This window comes from Mastomys coucha, unplaced genomic scaffold (genome assembly GCF_008632895.1).
Source record: "Mastomys coucha isolate ucsf_1 unplaced genomic scaffold, UCSF_Mcou_1 pScaffold3, whole genome shotgun sequence".
Classification (NCBI taxonomy): domain Eukaryota; kingdom Metazoa; phylum Chordata; class Mammalia; order Rodentia; family Muridae; genus Mastomys; species Mastomys coucha.
The window spans coordinates 61,276,396-61,303,744 of record NW_022196909.1 but is presented as its reverse complement, the minus strand read 5'-3'; the positions used below and the strand labels follow the sequence as shown (position 1 = coordinate 61,303,744).

At 51.5% G+C, this 27,349-nt stretch overlaps 3 protein-coding genes across 4 annotated transcripts in view; 1 reads left to right on the top strand and 2 right to left on the bottom strand.

Moving 5' to 3' along the window:
- Positions 1 to 1,371: 1,371 nt before the first annotated feature.
- Positions 1,372 to 15,283, bottom strand: Cul7 (cullin 7). Its single transcript, XM_031347572.1, has 26 exons — positions 14,910 to 15,283; positions 13,605 to 14,189; positions 13,006 to 13,157; positions 12,436 to 12,903; positions 11,673 to 11,811; positions 11,384 to 11,580; positions 10,894 to 11,131; positions 9,785 to 10,022; positions 9,587 to 9,692; positions 8,352 to 8,579; positions 8,084 to 8,174; positions 7,814 to 7,985; positions 7,587 to 7,692; positions 7,202 to 7,297; positions 6,830 to 7,005; positions 6,418 to 6,551; positions 6,023 to 6,205; positions 5,710 to 5,816; positions 5,435 to 5,617; positions 4,438 to 4,598; positions 4,039 to 4,255; positions 3,655 to 3,964; positions 2,524 to 2,669; positions 2,284 to 2,410; positions 1,989 to 2,194; positions 1,372 to 1,764 (listed from the first exon to the last, which is right to left on the bottom strand). The coding sequence occupies exons 2-26, from the start codon at positions 14,179 to 14,181 to the stop codon at positions 1,441 to 1,443; spliced, it is 5,082 nt and encodes a 1,693-aa protein (XP_031203432.1). The 5' UTR covers positions 14,182 to 14,189; positions 14,910 to 15,283; the 3' UTR covers positions 1,372 to 1,440.
- Positions 15,284 to 15,478: 195 nt separating this feature from the next.
- Positions 15,479 to 19,951, bottom strand: Mrpl2 (mitochondrial ribosomal protein L2). Its single transcript, XM_031347722.1, has 8 exons — positions 19,826 to 19,951; positions 19,081 to 19,334; positions 17,954 to 18,122; positions 17,116 to 17,257; positions 16,907 to 17,022; positions 16,718 to 16,828; positions 16,361 to 16,434; positions 15,479 to 15,731 (listed from the first exon to the last, which is right to left on the bottom strand). Exons 2-8 carry the CDS (start codon positions 19,174 to 19,176, stop codon positions 15,519 to 15,521), a joined length of 921 nt encoding a protein of 306 aa, XP_031203582.1. The 5' UTR covers positions 19,177 to 19,334; positions 19,826 to 19,951; the 3' UTR covers positions 15,479 to 15,518.
- Klc4 (kinesin light chain 4) overlaps positions 19,399 to 27,349 on the top strand; it is a 15,508-nt gene continuing 7,557 nt past the window's right edge. Inside the window, exons 1-7 of one of the 2 annotated variants that reach the window (XM_031347721.1) lie at positions 19,399 to 19,499; positions 20,345 to 20,417; positions 21,195 to 21,458; positions 23,306 to 23,536; positions 24,753 to 24,834; positions 25,319 to 25,538; positions 25,943 to 26,030. In XM_031347721.1, coding sequence (XP_031203581.1) covers positions 20,412 to 20,417; positions 21,195 to 21,458; positions 23,306 to 23,536; positions 24,753 to 24,834; positions 25,319 to 25,538; positions 25,943 to 26,030 — 891 coding nt within the window. In that variant the 5' untranslated portion in view covers positions 19,399 to 19,499; positions 20,345 to 20,411. The remainder of the gene's footprint in view (positions 19,500 to 20,344; positions 20,418 to 21,194; positions 21,459 to 23,305; positions 23,537 to 24,752; positions 24,835 to 25,318; positions 25,539 to 25,942; positions 26,031 to 27,349) is intronic. The other variant, XM_031347720.1, reaches the window with a different exon arrangement.

The following is a 27,349-nucleotide window of genomic DNA, read 5'->3' as shown; positions in this document are numbered from 1 at the left end:
CCTGCCACTAGCTAAAGTGGACATATGACATACTCTTGTAATCCCAGTACTTGAGAGGATAAAATGAGTTTGAGGTCAGCTCAGAATCCAGAAGTTCTAGGACAGCCTCAGCTAACATTTCAAGGTTGTGTCCAAAAAAACCAAAAGTATGACTTGGGCTAATGAAAAGCTGTGGTCTCTACTGTGAAGTGGGAAGTCTCCTAGGTGACAGTGACGGGAAACCTGCATGTACCCTGGGCCTACACATGCTCTAACCTGTCTTGAGTGCTGGCCTTCCTAAGCGGTCATGGGGTAACTTAACACAAAAGGTATCATGGGACCAGTAGAGCAGAGCAAGACAGCCAGCCTTGTGTCACTGCGGAGCTGCGCACCCTCATTCCCATGCCTTCTGGTTGCTTCGTCTGAACACCCTCACTCTCCCAAACCCTGGCCGCCTCTGCCCTTCTTCTACTCTAGACCTGTTCTAGGTGCTACCCAGCTCCTTCAGCTTGGCCTTTGTGCCCGCCCTCCCTCACCACCTCACTCCTGTTTGTTCTCCTCCCCATTCTGTTGGTTTTTTTCCTCGTTACTGATGAGCTTCAGGCTTTCTCCTGTACACTGCCAAAACAAGAGTGCTCCTGGCACTTCGTTTTCTAGACTGTTCTATTCTGATTCATGTGTGTGGGTCCAGGGCAGCCAATCCTGACAGCAGAGCCTCACCCAAGCAGCAGGCACGCCTGGGGCTAGCAGGAGGCAGGAACCCAAGGGCAACCTGTGCAGCTCTTCTTGACTGGAGGGGGAGGCTAAGGGGTGAGGCCAGCAACGTGGAGCAGCTTGTGGGAGGCAGAGAGAAGCCACAGTTCTTTGTAGGATGTTCGCAGCCCAGGTCCTAAGCCATCAGTGGAAGGTGGGTGGTCATGCTTCGGGTGCCTGCAGAGGTTGCTCCCTTGTTACCTTTACTCAGTGTGGGCCCCAGTGACGGCAGTTAGCCTTGGGCGTGCTGGCTAAAACAGACATGGACTGACTAGTCACTTCTTAGTCACTCCTCTCCAGCTCTACAAATGAGGGAAAAGATGCCCTGTTTGATAACCTGCCCAAACTGCAAAGAGTATGGTCAGATGGACTTGCGTGTTCAGCCTGCACTGTCAGAGTCCTGACCACACCCTCCGAAGAGGGACTGAGATCCACTCAGCCCGAGGAGGGCTGTTGAATCCACTGCCTGGACACAGCCGATACAGCCTTTGCTCTCTAGTCCACCTTCCCAGACCTTGACAAGGCTCCTGATGTGTGTGTCAGGAGACTGCTTCCATGCTCGAGGCCTCCTTCCTCCCCATCAAGTGGGGCCCCCACACCCTAGTCACCCATCTCTAGCAGTCCCATACAGGTCACAGCTTCAAATTCCAGCGTTTTATTTTCTGTGGAAAGCCCCTGCCTCACCTACCCCTGACCCCATAGCCAGGGCTACCGGAAAGTGGAGAAGGTCTGGGTGCCAGTGCAGGAAGCATAAGGCACACCTCGGGATCGAATCTGCAGGGTGTGGAAGGTGAGGGGTGGATTGGGGCCTGACGAGCCAGGGTTCAGGGACTCCATGTGGGGCTCCATCACAGTTACAGGGACTGCATAGAACAGCACCTGTGGCCGGTCCTCATGGCGCCGCAGTGTGCCCTTACCCAGGAGGTGCAGGATACAGGAGAGGACGTCAGAGCTCCTGCATGCCGCTCCCCTGCCAAGGCTGCTGACCAGACCCCTAGGAGGACATGGGCCTTTCTCCCAAGCTTCTAGCACCTGATGCCAAGATCAGAAGGAAATGACAGGTCAAAACCACAGCCCTTAGCACCGTCTGCCTTCCGTGTTAGTCACACACTCTGGGACTGGAAGTCCCTAGCACAGCAAGTGCAGCCCAGCCACATGCCTCACACACCGAGAGGCTACACCGTGAGTTAGATGCTTCAAATAGCCCACCACCACCTATGGGCATCTCCCCCAGGGCCATGCCCACCACTGCCTACCAGATAGACGAGCCGGTCAATGTGCAAGCCTTCATCCCCATGAGCCTTGAGGATTCGGACAACAAGGCAATTTAGAAGGTTCCTTCTCTTCTCCATGTTCCGGCCCTCTTCATCCTCGGCCTTCAGATATGTCTGAGGTGGGATGAGCCACACATTGCCTCTCCTTGGCCTGGGTTCCTCACTGTCATCTCGAATCTTGAGCACTCCTGAAAGGAACATCGGTCACTCGCCTGGGGAGGGCCCTGAGAAGCTGGTGCCCGGCTCAGAGCAGTCTTCTTCGGCCCTGAGTGCATACCTCCTGGTATGTTCTTCTGCTCGTGAAGGTCCAAGGGACCTCTTGATGAGGTGAGAGGCCCGATGGCCCTGTTGAGCACATCTGGAGGGAGCTCTGAGAGAGCCTGCAGGCTCTCAACAGACACCTCCTTAAAAGAGATACAAAGTGTTTAGGTCCTCCCCAGGGGTGAACTGGGGAGGATGGAAGTAAGAGAAGACAGGTGACAGAGTCAATGGGCGGACAGGCAGAGGGATGGGCCACCTTTTGGTTATTGAAGTGCAGCAGCAGCCACATCTGTACTGTGGACACATGCAGAATCTGATCGCCAAACTGCACTTCTGCCCGGCCCTGCCACGTCCACTGCAGTCGCCTCTGTGGCTCTTTCTCTAAGCTGGAGCGTCTCTGACCTGGAGGTGAGGAGGACAAGTGAGGGGATGGGGATGGAAGAAGGGGGGGGGGAGATTCTCCAACGGCCAAGCTTTGCCTTGCTGGTCTCTGCAGTGTACAGACCCAGGCAGGACTTCCGGCCATGATGTCTTCTGATCTCAGCTTCTCTAAAAAGCCTTGGCTATCAAGGAGTCAGGCTGTGCTAAGCAGGCTGCAGCCACGCCTCTGAGTTATCAGAGACGGATCCGAGAGAGGAAGGCTTCCTTTCCTTCTTGTCTGGGGACTCCCAAGGGGGCTCTGCTCTTCACCCACTCTTGTTGCCCAGGCTAGAATCTGATGTCCAGTGAATACTTTTGAAACTAAATGTGACTACTACAGAAGGAATCTCACACCCACTCTTGCTGTTTTCTGAGAGGGTCTCTCTATGTAGCTATGGCTGACCTACAGTTTACTAGACCAGGCTAGACTCAAAACTCTTAACGATCCAATTGACTGCCTATGGAGTTCTGACCATGCCTAGCCACAACTCACCCCTAAGCTCTTTCTTATGGCGTCTCTTAGAATTAGTCTGCCTCTATCCCCCCAATTCCTAAGAGATTCCTGGCGATTGGACTCCAGCTAACACTTAAAGCTCCTCCACTTTTCCGCGTAGCTCTCCTGCCCCCGAAGGGAATCTTATCTCCTGTATTGTGTACCCCTGAACAAAGGCGGGCTGAGATGCCATGTCTGTAGTAGCCACCCACGTTTCTTTCTTTTTTAAATTTATTCAATATATGAGTGTTTTGCTGCATGTATGCCTGCAGGGCCAGAAGGCACCAGATCTCCTTATAGATGGTTGTGACCCACCACGTGGTTGCTGGGATTTGAACTCGGGACCTCTGGAAGAGCCATCTCTTCAGCCCACCATCCAGGTTTCTAACCTCAGCATCTACCCCAACTCAGGTCCTTTTCCTAGTAGCCGACCCTGTCCCCAAGCCCAAGCCCCCTTCCCAGATGCTTGCTTACTCTTGCTGTAAAAGTTGGTGTAGTGGTTTATGGTCCCCCTCAGGTACGAGGGCAGGCATGTTGCAGGATTGAGCATTTGGCAGACAGAGGCAACAGGCCAGAAGCGTGGAGTCAGGACAAGTACACACACTTCCGGCATTGTTCCTTCATAATAGCGCTCTTCCTCCTCCTCCTCTCCCTCCCCTTCCTCCTCCTCTCCCTCTTCTTTCTTCTCTTCCTCCTCCTCGTCTGCCATGGCCACAGCTGCTGTTTCTCCAGCAGCTTCTTCCTTCTTGTTCTTGTCCTCTTTGCCACTGTCCTCATGGGCCACCTGGAAGGGAACCAAGTTTACAGATGCCGAAGGCCTCCTACTTGCCCCCTGCTCGTCCCTTCTCTGGAACCCACCTGTATCTTCCTTTCTGTGTCTTCCAGCTTCAGGAGCTCCTGATCAAGCTGCTGCAGCTGGTAAACATGGAACTGACGCTGCAGCTCCTCTGAGATGCTCAGGCTTTGCAGCATCTGCTGGGGAAGACGGCTGGGGAAGCAGGGCCCGATCTGCTCCAGCACGGCCCCCTCCAGCCAGCTGGAGCCTACGCTCAGGAGGCGGTCAGCCATGTAGTGCCTGTAGCAAACACAGCCAGGCCAGGTCTCAGTGTGGGTGCCAGCATGGCCCCAGGTTCTCACTCTGGCCTGCCTTTATATCAGACTCAGGCCATGTGAGCTGGCCCTGCCCCAAAACAGCCAGCCTGCCTACCTTCCCCATACTCTACCCAAAGGAGACAGGAAGATCAGATCTAAACTCACTGGTAGTAATGCTCAAAGGTGGTGGCTATCTCCAGGGGAGATAAAATGAGGACAGACTCCAGGCATCGCTGCAACTGTGCCAACATCTCCATTCCCCGGGCTCCACCCATTCTACTGCCTTGGATCCTCTGGTCAATGTGCCGAGCAAACTGCTCACTCACCTGAGCGGAGAGCATAAGAAAACCATGGGTGAGTGAGCCAGTGAACAGAATGGAGAAGGGCAGAGAAAACCGAAATGGATGGCCACCACTGTCATCCACTGGTCAGCCTCCTCCACCCTCTACAGGAGGTACTGGAAGGAATCGGGACTCAGAAGCACACACAGTACCACAGAGCTACAGCCACTACAGCCTGACAGGCACTTCCATTAACAGTTGTGCAAATCAGCAGTATTAACAACTGAAAAATCAGTCCCTCACCACCACCCCGGCAAGCTGTGCCTACAAATCAAATAACTCAAAAACAAAGAAACTAGGCATGGTGACACACATCTATGATCCTATCCCTTGAGAGATGGAGGCAGAAGAATTAGGAATTAGGGAGGGGCAGGGAATCTAGCTAGAGTGCTTGCTAAGGCTCTGGGTTCAGTCCCTACCACCACATAAACAGAGATAATGAATAGTACATGCCTGAAATGCCGGCGCTCAGGACATAGAGGCAGGATCGGAAGTACAAAGTCATTCTTGGGCTACATGGTAAGTTTAAGACCAGCCTGGGATACATGAGACCCTGCCTTTGAAAGAAGCTGGGCATGGTAGCTTGACACCTTTAATCCCAGCACTTGGGAAACACAGGCAGGTGGGCCTCTGAGTTCAAGACCAAGAGACCAACCAAAGATACATGTTGAGTGTCTGTCTGTCTGACTATCTATCTGCCACACGCAGTGACATTTTCCCTAGTTTTCAATATATGGTCATATCCAAAGGACCTACTCATTGCACAAGAGACTGAGGTAGTCCACTTTGGGAAGGCAGGGGAGATCCGGGAAGGAACTTACATGGGCGGCCCTGAGGAACGAGAGCCTCAGCACGGCGTCAGCACAGCCATTCCGCATTGCCAACAAGAAGATTGCTCGTGGCCCAAACAGCTCAGAGCTGGACTTCTGCAGGATATAGTAGCGCTCGCAATAGCGGGGTACAAAATCATCATCTTTCCAGGATGAGGTCAGAAACTTGTTCATCTGAGAGGAAGGGGAAGGAGCAGGAAGAGGCAGCCGATGTGGTACCGCCACGGAGTCCCAGCCCCAACTCCACACCTGGTGCTGCTGCTCACCTGCTCCTCTACCACAGACCGCCAGCAACGGGTCAGGTTCTTCATTATGCTGCTTGGAAGGCCCCGGGTGGCCAAGGAGCTCCAGTCATGGCTTCTATTTTTGCCCTCTGTGGAGAGAAAAGAGTGTCAGAGGCAAGGACCTACAGCCCCTCAAGTTCCTGAGGGCAAGCCCTGAAGACCTTTCCCAGCATGCTTTGCTGTTCATGGATGGGGTAGCACACAGAAGATGGATAGACTGGACATGTGGGTGTGGGGAGCAGAACTGGGGAACTCATGAGTGGGGTGGAGCTCCTGTTGGAGTCCCAGTACTCACTGGATTTAGGGATGGCCACCACTGGAGGTACTGCCTCACGGGGCTCCACATGGACCAGGAGGTGGGTGAGGCGCCGAACCCGAGAGGAGAAAGCTGCGGCTCGGCTCTGGGGATTGTAGGCAGCCTCCCTGCACTCCAGGTACTGACCCAACAGCCAGCCCAAGGAGCTGGTGTTGTCCTCATCTGGAGGTTAAGAATAACAAACCTAAGGATGGCTTGTCTCTGGGGCAGTAGAGAGATTGAAGTCACCAAGGGGCAGCAAAAGGCCAACCATGGAAAATGACGCAGGGAGAGGAGGAGTCCAGCCCAGAAGATGTGGGGATGGAAGTGACAAACATTTGTAATAAAAGGCAAAGAGCGGAACCCAGAGGTTGTGGTTGGGTGTGGGTGGTTACCAGGAGAAGTAATGTTCTGCACCAGGGGGCTGACCAGTGCCTCCCAGCAGGTCTTGCTCAGTGCTTGGGCGGCCTCAATACCAGGAAGGAAGCGCTCCGCAAAATTCTGTTCATGGCGTAGAGCCCCATTTAGTCTGGGGAGGAGAAGGAAGAGCTCAGGCCCTGGGGCCTCCATTACTCAGCATGCAGCCAGCACCTAGGGCAATATTTCAGAAGAGCCCTGCACTAGCAGGATGCTTCACTCTGCACTCAGAGAACTCTTATCTTTTCTTTCTGTCATCCCTCACCTCAAATGCTTTTACCTTCCCCATACCCTAGAACAGACCCGTCTCCTGGCCGCCTAAGGACCCACCCAAAGTTCATTTACCAAACCTGACCTTCCGCACAGACACACATGCAAGCTCTCACACACCTAGAACTCAGGTGCAGGAGGCTCCGGCGGTCCTCTGCTATGTCCTGGCTCCATGCTTGTGCCCGAACCATGTAGAAGAGGCGGGTGTGCCGGCACAGTTGCTCTCGGAACACTGGCCAGAAAGTGGGCTTGGGGCCCAGGACCTCCAGACCCCGGATGCGCGTGTTAATGCCGCCCTGTTATACACAAGACCTGTAGCTGGCCCCACACCCTCATTGGCATAGGCTTCACCCCTTGAACCACCCAGACCCTGGCTCAAAATCTAAAGGCATCATCAGGCTCAGGACTGCCATGGGGTAGTCTGGTGACAGACATCTGGGTTTTGTCCTCTTGCTGGGGGCTCAGAGACCTGCACCAGTCCTCACACCCCACCTGCTGACAGCGCTTGATGCGGATCTGGATGATGGGCCAGAATCGGGTCAGATTCTCCAGAAGGATCACTCTGCTAGCATATGGCATCACGTTCACCTGGGGAGGAGCAGAGGGGGCTGTCACCTCCTGAGGTGTAGACAGAGCTACCAATAACCCAGCCACATCAGCCCCTGCAAATCCCTCCATCCTGCACCCAGGGATACACAGGGCTCCTGACAAAGGGGCGTTAGTGCCTCTCCCATTGCTTCATGCTCAACGCCCTCACATGGGCGCAAGGATAATAGACTAGTTTGTGTGGGGTTTACTAGGTGTAGGGCTTAGGAGCTTAGACTTAGAAAGGGAGAGAGGGCCTACAAGGGCTGGGCCAGGGCACAGGGGTCCCTACCGTGCTGAGTTCTTTATTAACAGACTTGATGCTGTTGCCCCCGCATACCACCACCCAGGCTGGCATGTAGCTTGAGTCCTCAACGGCCACCAGTAGAGTTAGCTGCCTGGAAGCGGGGAGGAGGAACCAATGGGAACTGGGATCCATGGTGCCCACACTCAAGAGCCCGGGTGACTCTGGCAGGACCAGCACAGGGCCATCCATGTGTGCACGTGGGAGTCGATTACCTGATGAGGACACCTGGGCGCATGTGCAAGGTGATGGAGTGGGAGCCAGCATTGCCACTGGACTCCCAGTAGGTCTTGGGGTTGCGGTCTGTCAGCCTGCTAGCCCACTGTGGGTTGGAAGACACCTCCACCTTCTCCCAGTACCTGTTTTTCTTCATTTCCTCACTAGAGCCTGGGGGAGAGAGGGGAGGGAGGGAAGGTCATAGCCAGGTATGTACAAAGGGGAAAATGAGTGATGGTAAATTACACAGGTGGGGGGCAGACACTAACCCTGGCACAGATATCTGAGAAACACATCAAAGAAAGGGATTTGGATGGGCCGGTGGGTTCGTCTGTGGTCTTCAATCTGGCCCAGGACCATCTGGAGCCGGAACATCAGAGAAAGGAGGGACACAAGGCTCAGGCAAACACAGATGGAGGAAAGGTCAAACAGTAAGAAAACGAATGTCTCCAGGCTCCCTTGAGCCAGCACCCAGTCCCCCGCCACAGCTTAGGATCCATGTTCTTAGGTAGCTCAGAACCTCCACTTCCTCCTGACCTGGATGCAGCCGCCCAGGATGTTGGTGGTGAGTTTCCGGTAGAGGTGGGCATGCTTCTCACACTTGAACACCATATCCCGCAGCTCCTGAGCCAACTCCAGTTTCCCTCGGTGCTTTTCCAGGACCTTAGAGATGGCATCCCGAGCTCCTAGCTGGTTTAGTATCACGGCATAGTCCCGGCTTGTGGAGGTCAGGCGATGTAGGAAAAAGATTAGTTCCTGGAGTACCTGAGAGGGGATGTCAAGGGAGCAGTGAAGAAAGGGGCAAGCCTGGGCTACATGGATAGCTGTGGTGATTCATGCTCATTCTGTGCTGGGAGCTGAGTGGTGTGTGGTAGTAATATAAAAACCAGGTGCAGTTAGAGAAACACGTTCAAACGTATGGGAAGAACCTTCTTGCCCCTGTAGCTCTTAGCCACTGAGTATGTCGGGAACAGGTAGAGAACCCTTAGTTCTTTGATTCAGCTGTGGCTCCCAAGAACCAGTTGCAGGGTTGGTGTTGAGATGTGTAGGCACCCAGCCCAGACACTTAGAAGGGCTGGCAGGGAATAGGGAAGGCCTGAACTTCTTTATTGACCCTCAGAACAGCTAGGAAACCGAAGGCATCAAATTGGGATACTCATTAACATCATGACCTTTGACCCTTCTGAGGCATTCTGTACCCAGGACCTCTGATAGGAAAGTCTACTCCCTCACTCCCTCTCTTAAAAGATTTTTTAAGTTTTATTTGAATTTTATGTGTACGAGCATTTGCCTTGCATGTATGTACCGCACCATGTGCATGTAACTAGGAGGAGGAATTGATTCCCTGGAACTGGAGTTACAGATAGTTGTGAACTGCCCAGTGGGGCTAAGAACTAGATCTGGGTCCTCTGCAAGAGCAGGGAACCCCTCCCCTTCCTCTTGAAGGCCTGGCTGGAAAGAAGTGCACGGAGCTCATTTCTATTTGCATAAGGAAGCCTAGGATGGACTAATAATTAATACAGTGGGTTACCAGTAAGAACACTGAGACAATAGGAGTCAGGGAAGAGCCAGGACTCTCAAGGACTACCTTGTGCCACTTTGACTTGTGAACTTTGTGAATGTATTACCTATTTAAAAAAACAAAGTTTCATTTTAAAAGCAACACAAAGATTCTGTTGTGCCCTCCAAGCCTCGCCAGGGCAGGGGAGGGGGTCTACCTCACCATTCTCCTCCCCAGCCTCCAGCTTCTTCCCAGAGTGGGGCAGTGTTACCTCTCTGTCAGTATTGGGGGACCGAAGGCAGGTCATGCAGGCATCCATGGCCTCGTGCCAGGGCAGCAAGAGCGCCTCAGGGAAGTTCACCAGCTGCATCAAGATTCTAGGGGGAGAGACAGAAATGGGAGGGCAGAGAGATATCAGGTTGGCATGAGGACTTCCAGTGCCCAACCCTGCCCCTCACTACCCTGCCACCTGAGCACAGTCAAGTGCAGGGCCTTGTTGCTGGCGGAAGTCTCCAGGCTCCGCATCAGTGTGAGGAAGGGCTGGGGCTGCTCCTGGAGTTGCAGCAGGCATGGCTTGACCTCATTTTCCCGGGGAGCCTCGGAGCTGAGGGCTTGTTCCAGATCCACAAGGAGCTTCCCATCGGGGCCCAAGAACTCCACCAGATGCTGCAGGGCGGGGCTGGCACTCTGAGGTGTGGGATCTTTGGCTGGAGGAACAAGTGTGTGATAAGAATTATCAATACCTTCGTCAGGCAGCTCATGATCACCTGTAACTCCAGATCCAACTATCTCACAGCCTCATTTGGCCCACATGCACAAACCCACACATATACATAGAATTAAAAAAGTCTTATAGAAACAGTAACAACATAGTGGTTCATATGTAATCCCAGGACTACATATGGTGGAGACAGCTAGCAAGAACCAGGGCAGCAAGAGACCTTGCCTTAAAAAAAGAGAGAGAGAGAGAGAGAGAGAGAGAGAGAGAGAGAGAGAGCCAGAAAAAGAAAAAGAAAGAGAAAAAGAGAGAGAAAGGAAGGGAAGGAGGGATCCAGGTTCAATTCTCAGCATCCACATGGCAGCTCACAACTACCTAGAACTTCAACTCCAGGAGAGCCAACACCATCTTCTGGTCTCTGTGGTCACTGCATGCACACAGTACACAGACACACAACACCCATATGGATAAAATAAAATATTTTTGGGGGGTTAGGGGGGCGGACTTGGTAGTTTTGAGATAGGGTTTCTGTGTAGCCCTAGCTGTCCTGGAATTTGTTCTGTAGAGCAGGCTGGCCTCAAACTCAGATATCTGTGTGGACCACCACACTCAGCTAAAATAAAATCAGTTTAAATAAAAGAAAGATAAATGATAGCTGAGGAATGACATCTGCATCTGTAATTATCCTTGGGTCTAGCCATATAGACACACACATACACACATGCACGCACATACATCTTAAGTTCCTGGGATTGTGGGTAGGATCTCTCAGACAAGATGGCACACTGCTAGAGGAGATACCTCTTTGAGGACACTTTCCCAAAGGCAGGCCTCTCTGCTGCTGTCTGCAGGGCACTCACCTTCAGACTCCTGTGGCTCGGGTTTGGCTCTGAATAGTACATTTTGCTGGGCATCTGGCACATGTGGGTAGCCCGGCTGCCCTACCAGGACTTCAGGCCCATACTTCCTGTAGACACAGCAGCTGAACAGGTCCCTCAGAGCCCTGTTATCAAGTTGTTGAGGCAGAGACAACAGCAGGTCCTGGGCCAAGTCAATGGGTACGGTCAGCTCAGGCAGCATCTCATACTCCAGAACGTGCTGTGGGAGAGAGTCAGCCTGTAGTCACTGAACGAGCAGACGGTGCGAGATTCTCTGTGGGATGGGGATCTCTCTACACACGTCCCCCATCCTGAACCTCTTGTAGCTGGCAGATCACCAACTCTTGCATCTTTGAACGTTCCAGACTCCTCTGCTGTGGGCCCCTGAAGCTGTCTGACCTCCACTTCCCCTCCTGAGCTTTCCAAATGTTCCAGTCCAGACCTGATGGGGACACTGGTGAGGAGTACCTACCTCCCCATCCATGTGCTCCTGAAGGAGATCAACGATGCGCTGACGCTCTGCTGCACTTAATTTCCTGATGAAGAAGAAGACCTCCCACCACTCAGCCCGGGTCAAGTGCTCTCTCTCTTCTCTGTCTTCCTCCTCAGGAACCACATAGGGCTCAGCAAAGAGCTGAGTCATGGGCTTCCAGCGCTGGGATGGCGGGACTGTGTAAACGGGGTGTGGCAACAGCCGAGTCACTGTCTGCCCAGGTAGGTCTCTGATTCTTTGCTCAGAGCCAACCCCTCCTGGAGCTCACCTACACTCGGTGCTCCATTGGCCACTGGCCCCTGGAACTCAGCAACTTCAACCACATCCTCAATATCTTCCTCAAAGCCCAAGATCTCAAGCATGTGCCAGTGAACCCAGTAGGTATGGCCCGTTGAATCCCACAACACCTGGAGAATTGGAAGGGGAGGGGAAGAGAGAAGCTGCTATTGACGAGCTGAGGCTCAACGTTGGGGTTCATAGTCCGTAAGGTGACCACCTCAAATAGCAAAGCACAGTCTACAGAATATACAGACTGTCTATACAACAATGTATGTAGTCTACAGGCAGCCTCACCTTCCTCCTCAGCAGCGGCCTCTACTTCCTGACTCCCTTTAGTCTAATTTTGTTTTTACTTTCTTTCAGACGGGGGTCCCAAACTGACCTCAACATTGCTATGTGGCCATGGCTGGCCTTGAACTCCCGATCTTTCTGCCTCTCTCTACCTCCCAAGTACTCGGATTACGAGCGTTGCTACCATGTCTGGAGCCTCTCTATCTTTGATATCATGACTCAATGCTTTCATCTGGCCTCATATTTGGCCCATCCATTTGGCCCATCTTCCAAATTCTGATCTATCAGTTTCTTCTTGGGTCTGAACCTCCTTTGCTCACATATCCCAAGGGGTCCATGTCCTTTCAACCATTGATGCCTTTGCCCTTTGGATTTTAACTGAGCCCCCAATATAGAATGCCCAGGTATGTATGCCTTACCCAGAATAAAATTTCAGTGTTCCAGTACTGTACAGCGCTTACCTGCACAGGGGGCACACCATCGTTGCTCTGTCGGAACTGGCCCTCATCCCCAGCTGCGATCTCCTCGTAATTCTCCAGCATCCGTACCCGCATCCCAGGCCGTAGTGTGTCCCGCACGTACAAGGAATAGGTATTGAAACTTGCAAACTCGGTGCGGGAGCGAAACCGCCTTGACCTCCTGATATGCTGGGCATGGGGGTGGAAGATCTCTACCGGCTGAGGCTGGGGGGAAGGCCTCCCTGGTCTGCTCGAGGCCCCGTCCCAGCGCATGGCCTGCACCAGCTCAGAGATCAGAGTTCCCATGGCCATACTGAATTCCAGTTCCAGCCGGCCCCTCCCTACATTCAACTCCTCAGGAATAAAGTTGTTCTGGGCTCCTTGATCCCTGGCATTGCCGTTCATCCGATCCAGGAGGAAGGTGACATGCAGGTAGCGTTTCACCAGGGAGAAGAGCAGCCGTCCTGGGACCTGTAGGATACACCTTTGACCCTCACTCATCTTGTCTCATCTTCTGCCTTCTTTCCTGTGGCAAGTCCACAGCTCCCACTACCTCATACCCTCACAAGATACCTGTGGCAGCTGAACACCCTCGAAAGACATCGGGTGTTCTGTGAGTGTAGCCTGGGCAAACAGAGCAAGCAGAGCGCAGCGACTGTCAAAATCCAGGTGTTTTTCAATGGCCTCTTGTTGGCTCAGTGACAGAAGGATCTGGGTCCGGGTCCCTGAAACCCACACCTCCAATCAGAAACAGCTCCCTAAGCACAGTCTTTCAGGCATCTCTCCTGGCTTTTTTACTCACTACCAACCCTTTGCCAGCACTCGTTGGGAATGACATATTTTGTTGATTTGCTTCAAGAGCCAAAGTTTACTACCACACACACACACATATTCTGCAACAGTCTAAGCTCTTCTTTTGCACAAAAAGCTAATGGATTAATATGTTCTTGCTTATTCAGTCTCTCCCCCCACCCTGGCCCTCCCCCTGCCCCCCGCCACCAACAAACATTGCCCCAAACCCCGCTCCCTCTTTCTTCTTCCAACTTTAAGTGAATGACAACAGAACCATTACGTACTGATGAGATCAGAAGGTCCTGTCACAGTGTCCTCTGAATCCCTGAGCTGACCCAGACCCTCTCCTGTTCTCCCTTCCTCCCCAAACTGTCCCTCACCAGCATCATGGGAGGACAGAGCTTGTATCATCCGGCCTGCGCTCCAGCGGATCTGATAATCAGGACTGCTCAACATGTGCATGAGCAAGTCCAGAACTCTGCGGTCTTTGAAGACGCCAGTGAGGGGCTCAATGCTGGCATAGGCACTGAGTACATGGACCGTGTGAAGGAGAGGGGCAGGAGGAACGGCGCCCACACACTCCTCCAGCTGCCGAAGGGCCCTCTGAATCAAGGACTTCACATCTGTTTCCATCTCCCCCAGCACAGATTTGTCGAGGGTCCCGGCCTCTGCAGACTCCTGGGAAGGTCTGATGACTTGGCCACCCTCCCTCAGCATCTTGTGGCAGTTGGCATAGATCTCATCGTCAGACATCCATAGCAGGATATGTTCAGCCTTGCAGTCCACTTGGCTAGAATCCCTGTCCCCATTATCTCCGCGCCTGAGGATGAGCCAGCGGATCTGATACTCAGGGTGCCCATTATGGCCAACCCGTTGGCGGATCAATTCATCTGGATATGCATGCAAGCCAGGCCCCAGGGGCACCCTGAATTCCCTGTAGCGGAGCTCCCCCACCATCGTGGCACCTGAAACACACAAGGAAGAGAGAATAGGCAAGCTAGAGTGAGAGGGAGGTCAGAAAACAAGGGCAACCAGGAGTTGGAGGAGCAAAACAGCAACAGCTGTTATTCTGGGTGGGGTAAAGCTGGGCCTGCTTCGGCCGGTGAGACCTGGACTGGGCGGAAGAACACTGCGGAATTTGTTATTCAAGAGCAAAATGTTGGAGCTAAAAGGTCTCCAAGGGTTGCAGCCTCGAGTGGGTCTGGTTTAGAACAACGGGAAGGGCAGTGGCATAGAGCAGTGTTGGATTTACAAATGAAGCCCAAGATGCTGGGAAAGATAAAGGTTACTTAAGAAAACAGGTGTGTGAAGGCACAGGACTGTGTCTGAGGGGGATGCAATCTCTAAATTGAAGCACTGAGTTGTGAGGCCCAAAGGAAAGGGTACAGAAATGGCCATCAGCAAAGCGTGACGGGCTGGGAGAAGGACAAGGTATGGAAACATCCATGACCAGAGGCGCAAGGCCGGGAGAAGGGTGCATCAGGGGTCCGATGGATAAGCGGCGCGAGGCTTGATGGATGGGAATCAAGACCTGAGAAGGTCCGGAACGGGCGTGGTGGGATAGGATGGGGAGGTAGGCCCAATAAAGGAGAGTCCCGAAACATGGTTGGGGAAGGAGACGCGAGGCTCCGTGGACGATCGGAAGCCCAGAATAGGGGCAGGGGCCGCGGCGGGGCTCTGGCCACCTCAGAAGTCCGCCGGGATCCTGGCGCGAGGCCTGTCCTTTGCAGAGCTAGGGACGAGCAGAACGCGATGGCGGCTGCGGCGCTGGCGAGTGTCTGGGCCCCGCCCGGGCCCCCTGAAGGGGTCTAGGCGCAGAGGAGGGGGCGTGCCTCTTCGGGAGACAGGCGGGCGGAGGGCGTGGTCAGCAGAGCTTCACGGCGCGCGCCTGCGCACTGCCTGCCGCAGGGTGGAGCCTAGTCCTGGCTGGGGCTGCAGGCGCTCCGAGGTTCCGCCTCCTGCCCCAGTCACCGCTCATTTCCGCCCGATTTAGCGGAAAGCTGGGGGCCGGGGGCTATCAGCAGGCGGAGTAGTAGTTGCCACCTGGACGAAGCAACCCTCCAGTTCCGCACCGCCCTTTCCTCTTCCTCTTAGTCCTCCTTCAGCCGCCGGAAGTGCCTTCCCATTTCCCAAAGCCAGAACTGGGAGGTCATTTCTACCCCCTCCCCATCCATCTTTTCCATTTTCTTCCCTCTATCCTTGTTTACTTCTCGTCCAGTCTGTACCGCGCCCTCCAAAAGTGAAAAGATAGTAACAGATAAAAACAAAGGACATTTTATTAGAGTCCAGGAGAATCAGCTTTGGGCAGCAGCGGAGGGCAGCTTCACGTAACTCTTCATGGGTGGCAGTGGCCTAATCTTTCGGCCGGCCCAGCCTCCCTTGCGTTGCCACAGCCCACTGTTAGGCCTCTTGCCCAGCCAGCGGTTCCGTCCTGCCTTGCCGATGACCCGTTGGTTATGGTTAACGTTGGATACCCGGCCTACAGTTGCAATGCACGACTCCAGCACCTGACAAGAGAAGCAGACAAGAACGCACTGGTGGGGGCAAGAGACTGGCATGGTAGTGTTGGGAACACTGCCCTGGGTGGCTTCTTACACTCAATGAGGAGTAGGAGGAGAAGGGAGAAACATAAAACATTAGAATGTAAATGTGGGCCCGACAGAATGAATTAAAAGTTAAGCTTCTCCTTAGCTTTTCCCCACATCTATTTTTGTTTCTGGTTTCCTTTTGGAGTCAGGGTCTGGGAAGGTAGGTAGTCCTGGCTGTTCTGGCACTGCACCAAGACACCCTGGCCTCTGGCTCTTGAGACATCTCAAGATTGAAAGCCAGTTCCAACCTGATGGTTCAACCCACACCTATCTGTTCCTGGTTTTCTGAAAAAGCCTAGATGGCTTGCTTCTTTTGCAACAGTATCTGGAATGCTGGGATTACAGACATGTACTGCCATGCCCTGCTGGGAAAAGACATTTTGACTCTATTAAGGTACCAACCTGATAAGGCATGCTTAGTCAGGTAGCAAAGAACAGAGCAGACACAGATGGAAGCAGGGCCTGGCATCATAAACACTTGGGAGATAGTAAGGTACATTCCAAAAACTCCTTCTCTGCTGGCCCCTCCCACGTGTGCCCACACATACCTGCATTTGCCTCTTAGAGGGCAGCTGGATAATGGCTGTTCCATTCACCTTCCGAAGCAGCACACCGCATGTCCCTGGGGAAGGGGAAACAGCGTTGCCACCCTCCACAAATCACAGGGAGGTTTCCATGGGGATCTTAGGCCACATCCTACCCTTCCTTTGCCCTTCAGGGGCACAGGAGACACAGAAGACCATACACTATGATTTAGGTTAAAACAAAGCACATATTCATCCTCTCATTGCTTGTTTTTTCCTGTCCTTGGAACAGATGTGGGCCTAAAGCGTTCCCAGGATAGTGATATTAGGTACCCCTTGGTCTTCCCAACTGTGGGGTGTGGGCTGCTTTTGTGCCCATACCTGCAGCTCGGATATACTGGGCTCCTCGGCCAGGCTCGCTTTCTACGTTGTTTATGAGGGTCCCCACAGGCAATGCCCCAAGCGGATATGCATCCCCTTCTTGAGCAGCCACTAGAAGACAGGATTTCATCAGCACTAGACCTTTGCAACCTCCAACCTCCACTCACACATCTACCAGCCATCTCTCACCTGCCATCCTCCCTATGTGGTTAGAGTTTAGGATTGTATCTCCTGCCTTCATGTTTTCTGTGGCAATGATCCAGCGTTTCCGGCTGCCCCCGGCAACCAGAGCTATGTCCGCAGACCTGTTCAGGATGATGAACAAAGCCCACACTTTCTGAGAAGCTACAAAACAACAACTCAGACCACACCATCATCATTTCCCATCCCAAACTTGCCTACAAGGATCATAGCGGACTACCACAACCTTCTCCTCAAAAGGTCCTGGGGCGGTTTCCTTTTCTGGCCGGAACCGTAGAAAGTCAATCATTCGATAATTCTGTTTGTGGCCTCCACCAATACCATGTACTCGGATGCGGCCTAGAATCAAGACAGTTCAGGCATGTGATTCAGGTTAGAATAGCTCTCAGCCTAGACTGGACAGTAGTACTCCCTCAATATTATGTCACAAACAGAAAAACAACAAAGGGTTGGTGGTGTACCTCAGTGGTAGAGAGAGCTTGGCTTGCAAGCGCTGAGGTCCCAGATTTGAGCCACAGCATGTCGGTGTATAGAGGCTAGGGCATCCTTGCAAAAGTAGTGGGGTCACACTTAGATGGCTCGATAAAAATATGTTTATTAAAATTGTATGAAGCAAAATTTTCAACTTATTGAATTCAGTAAGATTACTGGGAAGGATATATACCGGACTCACATCATTTAAACCATTATGAATTTTGGGCCCTTGTGTTGAACAGGTTATCTGTTTCTGTGTGGTCTATTCTTCAGCTTCAATAATGACCTACACAGCAACACGCACCTCAGTGACATTTTACAAGCTATAGTGCACTGCTACAGACATCTAGGATCCTTTTTTTTTTTTTTGGTATTTCAAGACAGGGTTTCTCTGAGTAGCCCTGGCTGTCCTGGAACTCACTTCGTAGACCAGGCTGGCCTTGAACTCAGAAATCCACCTGCCTCTGCCTCCCAAGTGCTGGGATTAAAGGCGTGCGCCACCACTGCCCGGCGACATCTAGGATCCTAATGCAGTTTCCTCCTGAATGCTGTTTTTCCCACCTGTATGGTCTCGACCCCCAGACTTCCTCTTCTTCACTGGTTTAACTGTGTACTTGGTACGACTCTTCCAGGACACAAACTTGGCACTGCAGTCCACAGACATATGCAATGGGCGATAAGAGGGCAACACCAAGGCAGGGGGCAGGTGGAGGAGGACATTGCTCTGTATCTAGGGATAAAAAATATATATATTCTCTTTTAGAGAACCAAGGAAGAAAGCACATAGACCAAGTTAAGCTTGCAGGCTACTTCTTCCCAGAAGCATCTCAGAACACTGCCCCCAAATCTCCAACTTTCAGCTTTCACAAATACCAGCGTAATATGTTTATCCAGTTACTTGGGTAGTCACTTGGTAAACCTCTGAAATACTTCTCCAAGGAGATGTTCTCCCTTTTATCATCGTCCAATTGGTTTCAAGTTCTTGCCTGGCAACCTTCCCTCTGCACGTTTTCAGGAATTTTCGAATATGGATGGAAATGATTACTTTGCTTTTCCACTCGCTGCAGACCCAGTGGTTGGTTTAGTTTGGAATATCAAATATACATTTGCTAAATTCTGCCATGCTCAGCCTAAAATGTGGAGAAGCAAGATCAATAATTTCTTTTTTTCTGTGATTCACCATTGCCCACTACAGACCACTGATCGACATTCCCTAATATCAGCAACAATCCATCTGCACATTAAAATGGTTAAGAGCACTGGTTCTGGGGTAAGGCGTGTAGGTCAGAGGTAGGAATGAAAGGTTTAATTTGTAGAACCAGAGCAAAAACAAAAGCAACTTCCGAAGCCAGTCTGTCTAGCCCCAGAAGGTGTAAGACTGCTGACCAGTTTTCTCATGTCCAAAATGTGCATAATAACTTTCAGGAGTTCATTTAATTCAGTCTTCTATTCTGCCTGGTTTACGGCTGGCACGTTAATGTTACTACTGCAACCTGCTTAGTAAAGATTTGCAAAAGCACTTGGAAGCCAGTATCTCGCCTGACGAAAGGAGCTCTCTGAAAGAGCAGCATTTACCACGAGCAAAAGATGAAGGCAAGTGTACTCAAGGTCACGTGATCATGACTAGTCTTGCGGGATCACTGACAGCCCAGGCGGAAACAATCCTATTTCCCAGGTAAGCGGATTACCTGGGCAGCAGGGAGCAGAGTCGGAACCCGGGCGGTAATGGCCGCGGATGCCAGGCTCAAAGAGCGCAGAGCACTAGTCAGCGCGCACAGGGCCATTGGATGGTCAGACGCCTCTGTACTGTACTCGCTCTTGCCTTTATCCAGAGGTTGGTGCTCTCGGATGACGTTTCATTCACGATGCCGTCGCTTTCCAATGACGCAAAAGAGGCGGGCACAGAACGGCAGCGCCGCAGGATACACGCTTTCTTTCCTCCCTAAAGAACAAGTTCGCAGCCAATCATCGGAGGGATCACAGGTCACGTGACTGAAAGACAGTCCCCGCCCCTCAGAGCCGTCAAAACAATTGCCTCGAGCGGCAGCCATGATAAATTTAAAGGGGCAGTACCCACGAAGGCCGCAGCCGGACCGGCAGACTGCAGGTGAGTCTTTAGGAGTACCCCTGAGGCTGAGAATTAGATTACACTAACTCTAATTTCCACATTCCGGGACAAATGAATAAGTCACTTTCTACTAACCTCACAAAACTTTAGACTGACTCAACAACTCCGCCCCCCCCCACCCCCGCGATTCTTCCCCGCCCCTCGGCGTCCAGACAGACAGTAGGACAACCTGCCCCGCCCCCTGTGGGAACCCCTGACTTGTCTGTGGGAACCCCTCGAGCTCGTCTTGGTCAGCGACTTTGCCCTCACTCACTCTGCCCTCACTCACTCTGCCCTTGCTCCCCCTCAGCCCTTGACGTTCTTACTCTGCCCTCAGTCTCGGCCCTCGGGGCAAGTTAGCAACTCCTGAATTGTAGGCCCCCAGGCTTGGGCAGCCTGCGCTCAGAGCCTTTCTCCATGACTCCACTGTGATCAGCAGATCTGCTGCGCTCCCCTGAACCATCCGGCACTTAAGGTGCCTGTTAGGTGATTATGTCAGACAAAGCAATGAAAGGAGGCTATTGCGGTAACCCTGTTGGGAATCCTAGCCAGGTCTCCCTTCTCAGGCACACCACACCCCTTGCTGCAGGTCTCGAAGTAAATCGGTCTTTCTTTCCCTGATTGGGAGAAAGCCACTCCTCAGAGCTGGGATGAGGAGACTGACTTAAGGCAGAAGGGCATTAGTACAAGTCTCTGAAGAACCTGCAGGCTGAAGCGGGGAGGGTGTTTGTCCTGGGTGGGGCTCTGTGCCAGGTCCTCTGAGAGGCTGTAAGGTGGTGACAGAGAAGGGGTGGGACTGCCGGACTTCTGGACTTTGGGCAGTACAAATCCTTCTAAATCCTTAGTTTCAGGTCAGAGTTTCTTCCGGGCTGTGGCCTGGGAGCCGCCTGAAGTCAAGGGCTTCTGCTCTGTATGCAGGTAAGGAGACTTTAGGGATGAATGTGGAGAAAGTAGGAAGACAGGTGGAGTTCGGGGGTGGGAGTGGGGGGGGCGGGGGCGAGTGAGGCCGGAAGTTTAGTTGGAAAGGAGTTCAGCAGGTTGGGAGGTGCTGGGCTTAGTGCCTTTGCTGATGCAGCCTGAAGACCTTCAACCTCCCAGAGCCCTGTAATGACCGCTGCTGTTTCCTCTCCCCGCTTCCCTAACCTTAGGTCCTTCTTTATAGGGACACTGCTTCTTGCACAGCTCTTCCACAATTCTTACAATTCTTCAGATCCCCCGCTTCCTCTTCCTAACCTATGCTCCCTCTCCAATGGTCCAGTCCTAAATTCCTCTAGCTCCAAGCCCACCTGATTGTTCTGCAGATCTTTATCCAAGTTGATTCCTCTTAACTCGCCTTAGTTTTATGGTTAGTGCTGTGCAATTCCTCCTCTTTACCTTGTCTCTTTCTTTCGTTTTTGTTTTGGTGTGGGAAGGGTGTTGGGTTTTTTTCCCAAGACAGGGTTTCTCTGTGTAGCCCTGGCTGTCCTGGAACTCACTCTGTAGACCAGGCTGGCCTCGAACTCAGAAATCCGCCTGCCTCTGCCTCCCGAGTGCTGGGATTAAAGGCGTGCACCACCACTGCCCGGCTTACCTCGTCTCTTTCATCAACTTAGTCACGTGGACTCCCATACTCTTTTTCCCTTCGTGTGGATGCCCACCAATCTCTAATAGTGTGTCTTTCCTCTTCACCACCTGAGCTTTGTGGTTTCTCTTTAGCCTAGGATGTCAGGCCTGGTGTTGGGGCAGCGGGATGAGCCTGCAGGGCACCGGCTGAGTCAAGAGGAGATTTTGGGCAGTACCAGGTTGGTGAGCCAAGGGCTGGAGGCCCTACACAGTGAACATCAGGCTGTGCTGCAGAGCCTGTCCCACACCATTGAGTGTCTGCAACAGGGAGGCCATGAGGAAGGACTGGTGCACGAGAAGGCCCGGCAGCTGCGACGGTCTATGGAGAACATTGAGCTGGGGCTGAGCGAGGCCCAGGTAAGAATCAGGAGCTATGCCAAGTGTTCCAGTTACCTGATGCAAGTTTGGGGTGATCTTGTCCTAGAAACTTGGATTTATTAATTCATTAAATATTCATTAAGTGACTACTGTGTGTCAACTCTTCTGCATGCTGGTGGTGGTGCATTACAGAACACCATGGGACAGTTCCTCTCAGAGCTGATATTATAGCTGAGAGAGATAGTGAGAGCACAGTTTAAATAAGTAAATGATTGGGGCTGGAGAGATGGCTCAGTGGTTAAGAGCACTAACTGCTCTCCTGAAGGTCCTGAGTTCAAATCCCAGCAACCACATGGTGGCTCACAACCATCTGTAATGAGATCTGAAGCCCTCTGCTGGTGTGTCTGAAGACAGCTACAGTGCACTTAGATGTAATAATAAATAAATCTTAAAAAAAAAAAATAAGTAAATGATTTACTGTGCCAGAGTGATCGATGCTAAGGACAGAACAAAGACAGAAAGAAGGGACGGGGCTGGAGAGATGGCTCAGGGGTTAAGAACACCGTCTGCTCTTCTAGAGGTCCTGAGTTCAAGACTCAGTAATGGTGGCTCATAATTATCTGTAATGGGATCTGATGCCCTCTTCTAGTGTGTCTTGAGGAGAGTGACAGTGTCCTCGGATGCTTCAAATAAATATATAAACCTTTAAGAAAGGAGGGAAGGGAGTAGGAAGAGGACCCAGAGCTGTCATAAAATGCCTCACCTAAAAGGTGACATTGGAGCAGAGAGGGTGAGGAGGCAAGCCGTGGGATAAAAGGTCCCAAGAAGGCAGGGCAGGTACACAGGCCTTGCTTAGAGCCTGGCTCGTGGCTTTAGTGATTTGCAGGGCTGCTGTGGATTTCTGCAGAGTGCACAGTGAGTGAGGGCACAAAGTAGATAACTCAGGAGGAGGATGCCATGGGAGACAGCCACAGTGTGGAGCTGGCAGGCTGTCCTAGGGTGGAGAGAGCTGTTGGGATGTGTGAGGAGTGATGGTATTTGGCCTGGGGTCATCTGCTCTCTGGATAAGAGTAGAACTAGAGACTAAGGGCAGAGACCTGGGAGGCCTGGGATAGGCTGCTGTTGTCTGGGTGAGAACTGGCAGTTTGGCATCTGATGGGCGTGGCAACAGCTGGGGTTACAGTATCTATTTAATTCCATTCACTTACGGATTTATTAATTTATTTTATGTATATGAGTACACTGTTGCTGTCTTCACACTCCAGAAGAGGGCATCAGCTCCAATTACAGATGGTTGTGAGCCAGCATGTGGTTGCTGGGAATTGAATTCTGGAAGAGCAGTCAGTGTAGAAGTTTTGTCTGCACCTATATCTATATACCCCCTGTAATCTTGGTATGTGTAGAGGCCAGAAGAGGCCATTAGATTCCCCTGGGACTGCAGTTACAGGTGGTTGTGAGCCAACATGTTGGGGCTAGGAATTGAACCCAGACTCTCAGGAAGAGCAACCAGTGCTCTTAATCACTGAGACATCTCTCCAGCCCACTCTCCAGCCCAGTATTTCTCAACTTGTAGGTTATAACCCTTTAAAGGTCAAATGACCCTTTCACAGGGGTCACATATCAGACATCCTGTGTATCAGATATTTACAATTCATAACATAGCAATATTAGTTATGAAATAGCAATGAAATAATTTTATGGTTGGGGGTTAGCCACAATGCAAGGAACTGCATTAAAGGGTCATAGGACGGTTGAGAGCCACTGCTCCAGCCCCTCAGAGTATCTTTATGGTAAATCTCTTGCTGCTCAGTCCTGCTTGTTGCTTCCTCTCTGTCCCCTAATGCTCTTATCCACAAGCCTGGAGCTCATATGATGTTCCCACATAGGTAATGCTGGCTCTGGCTAGCCACCTGAGCACAGTGGAGTCTGAGAAGCAGAAGCTGCGGGCCCAAGTACGGCGGCTATGCCAGGAGAATCAGTGGCTCCGGGATGAATTGGCAGGCACTCAGCAGCGGCTACAGCGTAGCGAGCAGGCTGTGGCTCAGCTAGAGGAGGAAAAGAAACACTTGGAGTTCTTGAGGCAGCTGAGGCAGTACGACGAGGACGGGCACGGCATGGTGAGCACGTGAGCCAGGCTCTGTGGGACCGCAGGCAGGGCAGCTGTCCCACAGGGAACATCAATGCTTAACGTCTTCCCACTTGGAAGAATTTATTTTCAGCCTTGATACTAACTCCAGATAACAGCAGGGGAAACAATCTTGACTTGCTCCATCAACTTACATTTTATGTGTACTCGTCTGGAGAGTGGGTCGGAAGTTCTTGTTCTCAGTTACCAGGATGTGCAGCAAGACAAGCAGTCAGACAGCTGGAACCCAGAATCCTAGGGAGAGCATAGCTCACTTTAGCAGGAGAGTCCCTACAGTCTTCTCTCAGTGGGCTGGTTCTTATGTATCCCTGTACCGTGTGAGGGCCGAGAGGAGGAGGCTATGAAAAGTACCTGCCTTCTCAGGTCTCTGCAGAACTGGGCTCACACATGAGGACACGGCTGTGACTGGACGAAGCAGCAAGCACAGTGTGGATGTGGCTCAGTCAGATATAGGGACTGCTGCATAGATAGGTCCCTGAGGGCTGGCATGGTCAGAAGGGTTCAGAGAGGAAGTAGGGTACAGAATTGGGAGGTAGTTATGACAGCACAGCACGTTCATTTAAGTGGGGTAGAAGTTGTGCTGGAGAAGGTGGGGAAAGAGGAGCTTTCTGGCATGGAGGAGGTGTTATAGTTAAGACTCCAGGGCTAGAGTGCTATTCTGTCCAGGGACAGTGAAGAGATAATTTACCTGGGACACAGAGATGAGCCTGATAGGAGGGTTTGGAGTCTCTGTGTCAGGCCGCCATTCCTGAAGAAGAAAAGTACATTTTCCATTGTGGAAATGTGTTAGACAGTAAGGGCTGGGCCCTAAGCCCACACTGACCAAAGGGAGATGGTAAGCCCAAGGCAGAGCTAGACACTTGGGTACATATCAGTAAGAGCAGACATACTCCTTCCCCTCAGGAGAGACAGGATAGACATATAATCAATGTAAGTGCACAGGGATCGCATGGCTATAATTATAAAAGGTGGGTATTAGAGAGAGGGAGAATAGAGTGTTAGAGAACTTTCTGGATGAGAAATAGAGTTATGTGATTTTGTCTACGACATCCCTGGCTTTTACATCTAGGAGGCCTGTGCATGACTGGTCAGCTGCTGGTCTTCAGCTCCATTGGTTGGTGGTTTGTGGTGTAGAGGAACCCCTGAAGAGGCCATTGGGGCCTGGCATGCTGTCCCTTTTCTTCCAGGAGGAGAAGGGAGGAGATGCTACGAAAAGTTCCCTAGATGACCTCTTCCCCAGTGAGGAGGAGGAGGACTCCAGCAACGACTGTGAGTCTGCCTGTGGGGCTGTGGGGGGCATAGGAAGCTGCTTCAAGCTGTGACCCTGTCTAAGCAGGATCTCCACATCCAGAGATAAGGTCTCCACTTTGTAGACCGAGCAGATTCCAGACTAGGACTTGAGTCCCTCCTTCCCCTGTACCCATCAGCATTTAATGAGTATGCTGTGCACTAGGGTTACCAACATGAAAGTAAGTTCGCAGTCTAACAGAGAATAACCCTGGGCTGGAGCCACATGGATTCCTCAAGCCTTTCATGTTTTTGCTTTGCTGGACATCCCTAGCAAATGTTGGTTGAGTGACTTACTGAGGGAATAACTAGGATTGTGATGGGCACAGGTGCAAGGGTGTGGTTAAGAGAACAGCAGTGGTGTGGAGTCTCCTTTGAGAGCCTGGTGGGAGCAGCCAAGAGACAAGGGATGGGTAGGGAGGGCAGGCCTCTCAGAAAATGCCTTGTCTTTTTTGGGATGAGTTAGTGTCCCGTGGCCAGGGTGCTGCAGCGGCCCAGCAGGGTGGATATGAGATCCCAGCAAGGTTGCGGACCCTGCACAACCTGGTCATCCAGTATGCAGCTCAGGGTCGCTATGAGGTGGCTGTGCCACTCTGCAAGCAAGCGCTAGAGGACCTGGAACGTACATCTGGCCGAGGTCACCCTGACGTGGCTACTATGCTCAACATCCTGGCTTTGGTGTATCGGTGAGCACCACCGTCCTCTGTTGTCTGTAGCAGCTTACAGCCTTCCTTCTTCTCCTCTCTGTTGGGCTTCCCAGGTCTACCTTGCAAACAAGGCTTTGTCCCCCACACTGGAATCCTCACTTCCTCCAATCTTGAACCCTCTGCCTTAGAGAATACTCATCTCTTAGACTTTCTCTTTCTCTGGCCACTCTGGAGAGAGTGTGTGTCTCATTCAGTTTGTGGCTCCTGCTTTTGAGGACTTGTGGCTTCCTCTTGAGATGGCAGTGTCTGCAGCCTGGTGTGTCAGGAAGCTTCCTTCCTGTCCTCCTCTCTCAGTGTGCCTCATTTCTCTCGAAAGAAGGGAGGAAGGAGATGGTATGGGGACAGAGTTCATGCTCATGCTCATCCTTTCTGCTGCTTTTCAGGGACCAGAATAAGTACAAGGAGGCTGCTCATCTGCTGAATGATGCCCTCAGCATCCGGGAGAGCACCCTGGGCCGGGACCATCCAGCCGTCAGTATCCCTGCCCACTCCCTCCCCTCTGTCTCTGCTGTCTTGGCCTTAGTCTTCTGTGTGCAACCCTCAGTCTACTTACCACTACTTAGGAAGGAGGCTCGAGAGCTTTCAGCCTCTGTCCAGTTGTTCTCAGTTGTCCTCAGTTCTCTGAGGCCCAGTGACTCCTCTTTATGTTGCTTACATTTTATGTTAGTGTTTAGCAGTTGTACAGAATAACAGGTTTAATTGAGACATTTTCTTTCAAAAAGTTCTTTTCTCTTTATTTTATTTTTATGTGTCTAGGTAGTTTGCCTGCATATATATCTGTGCACCATGTGTATACAGCACCTATAGAGGCCAGAAGAGAGCATCCTCTATGGGCACAGGGAATTAAATGAGGGTTCCGGGAAGAGCAGCTGTGTACATAGCCTCTGAGCCGTCTCCCCAGCATGTGTATAAAGTACTCAGACCACATCTGTCCCTCCTTACTCCCACCTCCCCTCATGGGTTTTTAGGAACCCAGGGCCTTGTGATGTTAGAGCAACAGTCTCCTGCCGAGCTTGGACTCGGTGAGGCAGTACATCTAGACCTTCGACTTTCTTTTTATAACAAGTGTTTTTTCTTGGAATTTAATTTATAATTAATATATCTTCCCTATACATATAACCCCCTGAAATGTAACGAGACAACACTCTAATAAATATGAGACAGAATGTAATTTTTTGATTATATAATTCACACAGTACAATGTAAAAAATAGCTGAGTACAACTTCCTAGAAAATATAACAAAATAATATGATGTTGGACAGAGAAACACTGTCTCAAAAAAAAAATCTGATGTTGGATTTATAGAACTGCTAAGACAAAATGCAGAAGCCATATGGACAGCATTTTATTACTAATATAACAGCTTTTTTCCCATGGCCCTGGTTGCTTTGGAACTTGCTATGTAGACCAAGCTGACCTTGTACTCACAGGAACCTGCCTGCTTCTGCCTTTTGAGTGCTGGGATTAAAGGCATGCGTACCATGCCTGGCCTAAAATGCAGCATTATTATAAGTATTCACAGGCCATTTTTATTTGTATGAAAGAGGAAGAGTCTACAAATTTGGGCTGGCAAGATGGCTCAGGCAGTAAAACTGCATGTTTCCAGGCCTGATGACCTGAGTTCAATCCCCAAACTTACATGGTGGAAGGAAGGACACATACATACATACATACTTACATGCATACATACATACATACACATACATACACTTTTTTGTTTATTTGTTTTTTGTTTTTTTGAGACAGGGTTTCTCTGTGTAGCCTTGGCTGTCCTGGAACTCACTCTGTA